The sequence below is a fragment of the Lepisosteus oculatus genome, chromosome 3 (genome assembly GCF_040954835.1).
Source record: "Lepisosteus oculatus isolate fLepOcu1 chromosome 3, fLepOcu1.hap2, whole genome shotgun sequence".
NCBI lineage: Eukaryota > Metazoa > Chordata > Actinopteri > Semionotiformes > Lepisosteidae > Lepisosteus > Lepisosteus oculatus.
This window is the reverse complement of record NC_090698.1, coordinates 18,058,087-18,069,526: the sequence shown is the minus strand read 5'-3', so window position 1 is coordinate 18,069,526 and position 11,440 is coordinate 18,058,087. Positions and strand designations below refer to the sequence as shown.

The following is an 11,440-nucleotide window of genomic DNA, read 5'->3' as shown; positions in this document are numbered from 1 at the left end:
GCAATGGGAAAGTATTTTATATCACAATAAAAAATATGGAAAATCCATGTACTGTATGCCTGTGGTTTTGTGGCTGTATTGTATAGTATCTTTGTTTTAGTCTACTGTATGTCTCACAAAGGATTTATAAGTAGCAGACTTATAGGACACATTGATATTGCAGATTCAGGCTCCATTTGTTCAAGTATGATAATAGAAAATGTTAACTGTTGAATTGTACAAAGTCTCTGGTAGCAAGTCTTAACATATTGACTGTGACTGTTTTTAAAGAGGTGCTGAATTTGGTATTTATTTAGATAATTTTGAGTTTCAGAGTTTTATTTTTATAAAACTGTTTTAAAGTGTTTGCCTAGGTGACAAATATTTTAAAGAATAATTCATTTTTATTTTGCCTATACTCAAGAAAAAGCTCATAAATGATTTTAACAAAGGTATGGAAATTACACACAAATTAATAAATCTTTTCACAGTTTATTTTATGCTATATTACAGAGTAGTATTTTAGAATAAGTTCACTGTTATGTTTTCATACAGAAAAAAGTAAAGAAATCTTAGAATGTTCAGGGTAGCATAGCGTTTTGAATGGACCCATTTTGTAGGCCATTGTCAATCTAGAAATCCCACAAAATATTGAAAACATGTTTATCTATTTAAAAAAATACAATAAATAAAAGATTAACTGGTATTTTGTACTATAACTCATTTGTTCATGACTATTGTTCAGTAGTTATTTCTGGTTCTGTTAATATTCCTGTTCATAAACATCAAGACTACACACTCTACACACACACACTCTAGGACAATTTTAAATCATGTTCTTGACTATTTTAAAAAAAGAAGGAAAATTACTGTGTACTGCAAATTTAATATGATTATACACAAAAAGAGGAATGCAGACAGTTTTATTGTCGCCTTGAGTGGAACACTTTAAACTGAAATACCAAAAAAACATTAAAATCCCTTTAAATGCTACCTGTACAGGCAGGTTTTGTGTATTACTTCAAGTTAATTATGTTTCATTTGCAATATTAGAATTAAAGGAATGTGGAACTGTCTGGGTATCTTTTTAAATCAAGGAGTGAAGTTAATTACAGTATATGTATACCATGCACTCTCTTGCAAATGTTTTCACTATATAATACAGTATATGCTTTATCTAAAAAGTGAAGACTAAAAAAGGTCAAATATCATCCAATATAATAAAGCTATAATTTAGACAGGATGCAAAATCCGAGTTATAACCATTTTTTAAAATAATGTAAAAATAAAACCTCATTTGAGTGCAGGCAACTGTAAGTCCTGTACTTTCCAATAATATAATTTTGTGCTTTCGTGTTTGTAGGCATTGTGCTCAGTCCCTCTTTTTCAGGGACCTTTGTCCAGCACAGTGGGTAAGATACCAGTAGATTGTGGGTTACAGTCCCTGCTGCAGACAAACCTTAGGTGAGGTCTGTTACCCCAGTAGGTCTTGTCCACCCAACTGTATGAATTAGAACCAATATTGACTGGGGTAGACCCTGTGATGAACTGGTACTCTTTAGTAAAACAATGCAAATACATGTAAACAAATGTAAATATCAGGTACAGTACAGTATGTCCAGAAATTCCTACTTATGTAGAGAAACCCTTTTACCCTTTAACTGTATCATTGCACAATTTAAACTTGATTTACATAAATATGTTACTCAGGTAAACATCTTGAAGGAAAATGAAAGCAACTGTATTCAGTACAGCTCCAAAATACTCCATTCCAATGGATACAATCACATACTCCAAAAAAGAGCCTTCTGTGTACATAAGAGCATAACAATGATTATAGAAAAGAAGAGGACATTCATAGCTAATAGTCGCTAATTGATCCAAGGATTTCTTCCAGCTATTTCTTGAAAACAGCAAGGGAATTGTCTTCATAAGCATTCCTGGGTAGCTCACAATTTATTGCCAGAACATTCTTTGTAAAAAAAGGCCCTGCTATTTTTAGGTTTAAATGGACTTCTTTCCTCTGCAGGGGGTTTCTAGGATAAAATCACTGACTGATTGTGTCATTGAGCTGTCAGGAGGTGAAGTTGACTAGACTTCGTAAGAGATCCTCTATGTTTACAGGCTTCCACTAAACAAGTGTTCCATGTGAGTTTTGCTCTTTTGAGAAACAACTACTTTCTTCACTTGTTTTCAACTGAATGCGTCCTATTCACTGTACTCTTGATACCCTACATCAGATGAGGTGTACAGAACAGCACATTACTTAAAGTAATGTGAGGAATTAAGTGCAAACATTCTAAAGCTTCAATGACTTTTCCCCCTTTTTTCCCGAGCATGGATACCAGAAGTTACAGTTCTTTTTTTTTGACTTGATGTACAGGAATAGCTGACACATTGGCACATGCCTATCAATCACGCTATCAGTGTTTCCGTCAAGCCAGTCATGGCCAATAAAATGTGCTGTAACAAGTATACAGTATTCTATTAATAAATCACATTGAAAATTGTAATCTCTCTTTGACAATGACTATCCACACTGACTCCCCTGTGAGAGCTGCTGTCTTCATATGCAAATGAAATAATCTTCCAAAACCAGAGCTGATCAGACTAAAACTGGCATATGGATATAGATCTTGTTTATGGATTTGTCTTTGTCTGCTTAAAGAAAAGTTTAAGTTTTAATTAATTAATTATGATGACCTTTTTTTTTCTTTCTCAGTTAATTATTCCCTTGAGTGTATGACTTCTCTTTGTATTCCGCTCACGGTCTCTCTTCAGGCAGGCCAGTGCCTTGGTGTGTTTCCCAGATTATAAAATAGCTCATCTTTGATTTGACAATAGAAGGTCATCATTGTAGCTTGTACCCTTTCTCTCTGAACATTTACGATTTGCTTGTTGTGTTTGACATGACAAATTGCAGTACTAGAAGAATAAACAGAAAGAATGATAGTAGCAAGAGCTGAGTGATTTTTGGAACTGTCTTTGCTCCTACTCCAAATCTTAAAGAGTAAACTACACTAAAAAGAGCAACAACAACAAATGCAATTGGAGCATATAATAAATATATACACATTTTGATAGCATCCATTGGGTACCGACAATGACAGTGTAGGATATCATGTTTTTTCACATGTTGTACGAATTGGTGAATGTTTGCCTTGACTTGCCACAGTTACCACAGGAAGAGTGGGAGAATAAAGGTGGGACTCCAGTGGTAAACCTCATGACATCACAGCCTTGCTGTCTATTGGCTGGCTCTGCCTAAAGCAGAGTTTAAAAGCCACGCAGTTGCTTTTACACGACATCGAAGCACTGAAGTAGACTGAAGCATTGTTTTGCTTAATAACAGGACAACCCCTCAAGCTCAGCAACAAGTGGCTGCATTTATCTTCAAAAAAAGAGTCAAGGTAAAGTGTTCAATGTCTAATTACTGCATGAATGACAATACAATGGAGCAAGACGGCTTAATAAGCTTTTTTTGTCAATCTTGCAAAAAGATCTTGTAACTAAACAAGAAAGGTCTTGAAACTGTCCTTGAAATACTGCATAGTGTGTAAGGGCACTAACGACATTGACACTGACGATGTGCTACCATGCGCTTATCTTCTGAATTATATTTTTATTGCATTCTGGTGTTATGCAGTGGTAGTACTGACACATGTATTTCATGTATTTAAAGGCTCTTATGAGCAAACTGAAAAAATAGAAGAAAATGGTCAATTTAAAGAATTTAGATTCACATTTTCATAGATATCTTCTGAAAAACAGCAGATCTTTTCTTTATGTGGTTGTGAAATCTGTTCCTGTGTTTACAACTATTATTATTATAATAATTATTACTATTAACTAAATGAGTAGTCACTCTTGTGTGTTTTGTGATCCAGAATTATTTATACAATACATATGTGTCCTATTATTGTCTGAAATAATTTTTTGGGAATGGAAACATACATTGGAATAAACACAAACATGAAAATGCCAGACAGAAACAGAATTTTCTTTCCACTGACCCAGATGTTTGACAAGTCTACAGAAGAATAAAAGATGGGTGGCCTGAGGAGGCTGTGTGTGATTGGCTGGTGCTCACTGATCTCATCTATGTCTGGATGTGCTATGGCAAATAGGTGATGCAGAAACAAAATTGCAACATGCGGAAATATTTCATTGTAGTACAGATCTGAGATTATAATGCATTGTCAATGAATTTCAGTGAAATGTGGTCTTTTATTTTACTTCCAACCTAGAATTGCAAGGAACAAGCTTTGACCATTTATAGTTTATGATAATTGTTTTGATACTATTCATATTGTGATTGTTATATTTGTTCTTTTTACCAGATGAGTATCATTATTTATAAATGGTGTTATTATACTGTATATTGTATAAAAAACAAACTGATTTTTTTATGGTTTGGTTCCCACCAAACAGGGGGCCTAAGAAATAATTATTAGCAAAGACATCAAATGTCACTGTATATCTGCTTACAGATTTCAGACAAATAAACCCTAGTGACAGTCTCTGCAGTCCAGTCATGCACTGATTACATTGTGAAAGGACGTAACCACAATCTCACATTCCCAGCAAATGTGCCCACAAAAGATCTTTTGTGAGACGTTCATTGAAAAATAAAACTCCAATTTACGGTCGGCATTGTTTCTCAAGAGAGAATAGGGGAGGGTGGGAGCAGAGTCATTGAATTTACAGAAAAGAAACTGACAAGCCATAAAATTACATTTTAAAGTAGGTTTTTATTTAGACTTTTTTGTGTTTTTTTTCTGAAATTGCATAACTACCTTGAAATGGCACTTCATGGCTCAATGGCTCAAGGAATGTGCAGCTGTAGTTAATATGGAATATAGAAGAGTCTGAAGGAAAGTTTGGTTTGAATCTGATTAGTATGGAAAGCCACAATGTTTCCCCCAGAGTCTGCCAGGATTTACACTTAACTAAAAACTACACTCTTCTCGGAGTAATTAAACTCAACTTAGGAAAAAAGAGGCAGAGCTGTGTGGTTTTCAGTCAGGACTTATTATAGTTTTTTTATTGTTGGCATCATTATGAAATGAGAGTTCATTCACTTCATTCGTGTCATGCTGAAACATCCCTTTCGTTGCTTTCAACTGAATGGCTTACATGCTTACTTGATGAGGGTTAGATTGAGGTACTGTCAAAGCACAAGAGTTGTTTTTGTGTTAAAACATGTTGTTAACTCAATCCCACATGCATTCATTTCAATACAATAAAAAGGCCATTTCATCATAAAACCTGTCAACTCAATATCCAGTGATAAAGGAATATAAAACCTTAACAAGGCAATTCAGCATTTTGTGAAATGGAGAAAATTGGCCTTAAATTATGCAGGCAGACTGCAGAGTCTTTTCTGCTTGACTGCACTGCTGTGATTCTTTATATATTACATATCACTCAGAGGCATATGACATTCCAGGGAGCATAGTTTAAAAAATCATGTTAAACGATTTAACAGTTTTCACATTGCCAAGAGCAACAAGCCTTTTACCTTGCTGCTATACAGTATGTAACACTTAATATTACAATGAAAAAGGACATTTATTATTTTAGTAAGACTGAAAATTTAACTCTGGAAAACCCTTGAAAAAACCCGAATTGCCTGTGTGCCAAAGTGTCATAGACTTGCTAAGGTGTTTCAGACTCTAAATATATCCTTTGCTTTGTTTCAAATCACTTTCTGAAAATCCCAACTTTTATGAAAAATAGTCCTACAGTAATCATAAAGAATGCCAGCTGACAAACTCAAGCATGTGAACTTGCTGATGATCTTATTTGCATTTTAGCCCAAACCTCCAGAACCACAAGACTGGGAAATACATTAATCAAGACATCTTGCCACCGATGGGAAATAATTACCAATGTTTTTTTTGTTTTACTTTATACTTGAGGCTAGAATACAAATGTGTGAAAGTTCAAGTGTTGTGTGCCATGGAAAGTGTAGCTAGAATATTAATCAAATATTAAAATAATGTTTTTTTGTTTTTATCAGGTGAAAATCAGTAGTGATGAAAACTTCATTTCTGTTATTCTTCCTGCTGGGCACTGTGTATTGCCTGCCTGTGAGTATGCACAATTTTACTAATCAGAACAAAACAACAATACATCACAAAACACTTTAAGTTGTTGAGCACTGTTCCAATATGTTTGACCAAAAGAAATATACATTTGAAATCCTGCCTTTGGTGTTTTAATGTTGATAAATTCATGATACTTAGTCCAATGTTTTACTTCAGATGCGACGCTCCTTCAGTAGAATGAAGCAGGACAGCTCTGAGGAACAGCAGGTAGGATCCTTGTCATTTTGTACACAGTATATTATAAGAACTTTCCAATTGGTACACTTTTCTCCAGTGACACATTACAGCAGCTTATTAAAACAGAGCAAAATACATCACTATAATGGAAACACATGCCTGGCTTGTGTGGTTACAACAGACAGGAGCAGTGAGTCACATTTGTTACATGTTATGGATTAATAGAAATGACTTGACTTTTTTGGTCACATGAGGCACTCAGAGCATGGAAGTTTCTGCTAATCTGAATTGGAATTAAAAATACAAAATTCAGCATGTTTTTTAAAGATGTGTTGAAAGATAAGCCTCACAACAGCAGTTTCTATTGTGTGCTCTAACTTTAAGAATGGCTACAATCATTTGGCCCATCAAGCCAGGCCATACTAAAATTGCCTAGAATGTCTTCATTTTTAGGTTGACCACAAATAACCTTCTATTCCTGCCAAAAGTAAAAACTGATGCATAAAATGAATTGGGATTCATATTTCCATTTGTAATTGAAAATTTTCCATATTTTCCCACTATTACTGAACGATGAAGAAACAAATTCTTTGAGAAATTACAGCATGCTGTGTGGATCAGGATGAAAATTTGACATATACAGTTTATTGGGATGTTTTACATACAGTAGGACTTTGGAATCTAGGGGTGTGTTTCTTTTTACAAAGCACAAGCTAAAGAAGTGACATCATTTTATTTCATATAAAGGAATTGAGATCAGGATTTTATTTTTGTGTGGTTAAGTCTTAAAAAACAAAGCCATTGAATAAATTTTTCCTGTTCTACATCTAAGGCCTACAACTATAGAAACCAAGCTCAGAAACAGCTCAAGGCACAATCAATAGTGCTTCAAACACCACAGGTACTGACTTAACCACACTAGGGTGACATGAGTAGGCTAGACAAATATATTTTATCATTCCAAATTTGTAAACATTGTTTCTAATGTATATTTACCTACCCCTTCCCACACACACCACACACCAGTTTTATATATTTTTTTAATCAGATGAGATCAAATCAGGGAACTTTGATAGTCTGACCTAACTGCACATTTTAATTTGGCTGGTAGAAAAAAGAGGATCTCATTCATACCCTGTTTTGACCTCATGCAGATTTTGACTTGGAAGGATTTACTGTATTTTTAATTCTGGAAATGTAGTTTTATGCAATTAAAAACTACATTTTAGTTGAAAAAGTTGAAAGAAAATAGGAAGGCAAGTATTTCCTTGCATAAAAAAAATATTCCCTCTTTGTGTCAGTTTTTTCAAAAACATTGTTGACACTTTTGTTTTAATCAGATGTCAGAACAGTACTCATACAATGCGACAGAGTATACTATGAGCATGCTATCCAATACCTGTTGTTGGTATGATATTCCAGGTCCTCACAGCCGGATCTGATGAGAGTTCTGACAGTTCTACTGAGGGTCAGGTAAGATTATATTGACACAAACGATTACCATGGAAAGAAATCGTGGGCTGCTCTAAATCTAAAAAATATTTGGTAATGTTATAAAAGATGTCTTTATTCCTTATATTTCAGAAGCCAGAAGTAGCATCTAATGAAAGTGCTGATACCACTGATAGCACCGATACAGATGAGGACAATGTAAGTGAAAATGTTAAATTCACTAACCATAACCATATAAAAACAGCAATAGCTTTGATTAAGGGTTACAAATTCCATTTACATTTTATTTGTAAATGGCATATACAGTATCATGACTTTATAAATTTAGTCTCACAAATGTAATAACTCACTCTGTACTGCTGGATAATTATGCATTAACCACATTCATAATGTTATGCTTTACACCTTTCTTAAAAAAATGATAAATTAAAGTAATAATAAATATTATCCCACATATGAATACATATACCCTTTGTGTGAATAATGGCAACTGTCAAGTCATCCCTACTCTGGGTATTACTATCACTGAATTTATTCACTGTCTAGTTTGTTATTATCATTGAAAGTAATGATAAAAAGTGGATTGCATTATAATTTCAAACATAAGATGTACAAACCTTTCTGTTGTAAGGGTTACCGTGAACCAGATTAAAAACATTTCAGTGGTAGGAGACACTGTTGCAAACTTTTGTTACAGGACACAGAAGAAGCAGATGAAAGTGATGAGTCAGACTCTGCAGAAGACCTAACGACTGCCGGGACCTTCACAGCTGAGCCTCCATTCACCTCCGAGCCCACCGTTCCACCGTTCGTGCCCACCGGGAGAGGGGATGCTCGGGGTGACAGCATAGGATACTATGATGATTCGTACAGGAAGTCCATGGAGTACCTGAAGAGCAACAAAATAGAAAAGGGACCTATGTACTACGACGCTGAAAAAATGGAAAAAAGCATGAACCTCATTAGCAAGAACACTGTAGGTGGAAAGCAGAAGCCAATCAAATCCCTTCACACCAACATTGAAGAAAACGCCATTGAAAAAGACCTGAAGGTTTTTAAGGTCATTTTCTCTCTTCATTTCTAGGCATTACATGACACAACTACTTTATACCCAAACTATATAATAAACTCCAGTAAGGATACTCAAAATAGAAGGTAAAATAAATTAGTAACAAACATTAGAAGATAAAAAGGGGCAAAGGACTACTTTGATAAATATTTGTGATAGCACTGTTCTGCTTGCCATAAACAAGAAACAAGAATAAACCAACAGCTCTTGTTCTGTGCTCCACAGGCCCTGCGGATGACTGACGATTTGTTGGATGAGGACACCAGCACTCCAGAGGTGGAAAGCCAAGGGCTGGATGCACCAGGCAGCCCGCCAAAAGAGCGTCAAGCCCCAGGGCCGCAGAGCAGCGAAGAAAGTAGCCAAACAGGGAGCACCGAGAGCGTGGAGGGCACCGACAGCCCCAGCAACGAGGCCCAGAGCAGCGAGGAGTCGACAGCGTCGCCGGCCGTGGACAGCAACAGTGACGAAACCTCCGAGAGCGAAGAGAGCGTCTCCGCTGGTGATGTGAACCAGGGGGGCGAGAGGCCGCTGGAAGTCAAATAAATGAATATGTGCTGATAATCGAGAACACAAACATGTTAGAAAACGAACCTTTGAAATGCCCTCTGCATTTCTTCATTGTAGCAGGTTACTATGAAAACGGCCCCATTGGCCCACTTACTGCAAATGTTTCTAATGGTTGAACCAGACATACACTAGAACAGAACTTCTGTTCATTGCACAATTATTATTTTAATTTTAATTTTAATTTTTGTACTGCATTTTAACATTTTTTGTTATTTCTGAATAAAATTCCCTTTGTTTCGTATGTGCTGTTCTTCTTTCAGTATAATATACATTTATAAAAAAACAATTATAAATATATAAAAGAGACACTAATGCTTAGAATACACCTATTTATCCTTTAAAATCTTATTAGATTCCCAAACAACAAATACTCAGCAAACCTTGATGTCTGTATTAGGGTAAAGCCTGCATAAAGGAATTGAGACCTACTGCATAGCTGTTTGGTCAGTGTTAAACTTATCAGCTACAAGTTCTGGTTCAACATACCATTAAATATATGAAATATATGATATATATATATATGATATATAATATATATCATATATGATATATGAAACTTTTGACTTTAGTTGGAGTTAATTTTCACACATAGATAATTTAATCAAACACATAATATATATATATATCAGCTGTGAAATTCATACAAAAGTCTAAAACTTATAAACCTTCACATGGATCCAAGAGCTATAAATTGATAGTGCTCACAACTAACATACAGTAAATAGAGAGTTCTCTATACCCAATAGACTCCCTCATTACTTCACTTTAGGCACATAAGAATAAAATAAACATTACAAAAAGTATGCCTATTCAGCACACCTGGACTTAAGCTCAATTTGTCTAGCCCATTCTTAATATGGTATGAAAACATGGCTGGGTAGCTTGATCCAAACACCCATAATCCTTTGTGAGAAGTCCCTCCTTTTCCACTTGTGACCTCTGGTGCATGTTTCCCTGATGATTCTGAAGCAGTCCACTGTGTCTCCTTGTATTCCTCTCTGTTTAAGACTAAAAAGGTTTGCTTCTTTTAGCAGATCCTTTCAGCCAGGGAATGTGTCCTTTGCTCTTCTCTAGTCTGATTCCAGAGAAGCAAAAATATATGGATTTTCAATCAAGTGATCAAAGTTTTACACATTACTCTAAATGTGGTCCTTCTAGTGCATTGTAAAATTTTAACATATGCCTTGATTTAAATTCTAAACTTTTAACAATATAGCCAAATTTGCCTTTTTTATTGCTTTGCCACATCGTTGGAAGATATAAATAATATAATCATACAGTAAATATCAGGCTGTTCAAGTGGAGTGTTCCCATGTTATATCTATATGATTTTGCTATCTGTATGCCATATTCTGTATTTGTCTGCATTAAAAATTTGAGTGTTTAGTTTTATCTGCTGTAAGTCTTTGTGAATTGCATTTACTGCTTCTCTAGCATTCGTTAACAATACCATCCTAATTTGGTATTGTCTACAACTGTGCTATACCAGAATTTAGATCATTGATATAAATGTGGCACTCCTCTAATTACATTAAATCAGAATTCTCCCATTATATATATCTTCTATTACCCATCCATTAAAAAATGTATAATCCAACCTCAATGTCATTTCTCAATGTGTAACTCCAATTCTGAAGGCCAGTTGTCCCAACATTAGAGTCTTGCTTCCATCTAGTGGCTAAAAATTATAAACGTCATTATATCATCATTATCTTCGGAGTACAGAAACTAACCCGTGACATTCAAGCACGTACTGTAACGTTAGTGAACAGTGCTTCAGTGAGAAAAAAACACACAAACTTTTGCTAATTGTGACGATGTTATATTGAATTGTACGGAAGCGCATGTGCAGTATAGAAACTACATAAGCATAAACAATTTTTAGAGTTGATGCAAAATTGATTTTTAACCTCGGACGTAACTGAAAATGACTATCACCACTAAAATTACGCTATTGCATCTATTTTGCATGCAATTTTCTATGTAACGAAACTGTATAATTTTGTATTATATTACACGTACCTGAATATCTATAGTGATTATATTTTCTATTTTGGGAAAATAATAAAAATTCATTATTAGCCTG

At 34.9% G+C, this 11,440-nt stretch overlaps 1 protein-coding gene across 2 annotated transcripts; it reads left to right on the top strand.

The window, feature by feature from the left end:
- The first annotated feature begins 3,281 nt into the window (after positions 1-3,281).
- On the top strand, positions 3,282-10,746 carry spp1 (secreted phosphoprotein 1). 2 transcript variants are annotated; one of them, XM_015340210.2, is made up of 7 exons: positions 3,282-3,389; positions 6,002-6,071; positions 6,246-6,296; positions 7,689-7,739; positions 7,851-7,916; positions 8,416-8,769; positions 9,013-10,746. In XM_015340210.2, exons 2-7 carry the CDS (start codon positions 6,018-6,020, stop codon positions 9,328-9,330), a joined length of 894 nt encoding a protein of 297 aa, XP_015195696.1. In that variant the 5' UTR covers positions 3,282-3,389; positions 6,002-6,017; the 3' UTR covers positions 9,331-10,746. The 2 variants fall into 2 exon arrangements, with proteins under 2 accessions (XP_015195696.1, XP_015195695.1); XM_015340209.2 differs by having other exon boundaries at positions 8,416-8,778.
- The last annotated feature ends 694 nt before the right edge of the window (positions 10,747-11,440 follow it).

What these genes read in the sequence shown, in the direction of transcription:
- spp1 (XM_015340209.2), top strand. Translation starts at nt 6,018, where the DNA reads ATGAAAACTTCATTTCTGTTATTCTTCCTGCTGGGCACTGTGTATTGC. An exon ending in GCACTGTGTATTGCCTGCCT is followed by an intron (nt 6,072 to 6,245) that starts GTGAGTATGCAC and finishes GTTTTACTTCAG; the next exon opens with ATGCGACGCTCCTTCAGTAG. An exon ending in CCGATACAGATGAGGACAAT is followed by an intron (nt 7,917 to 8,415) that starts GTAAGTGAAAAT and finishes CTTTTGTTACAG; the next exon opens with GACACAGAAGAAGCAGATGA.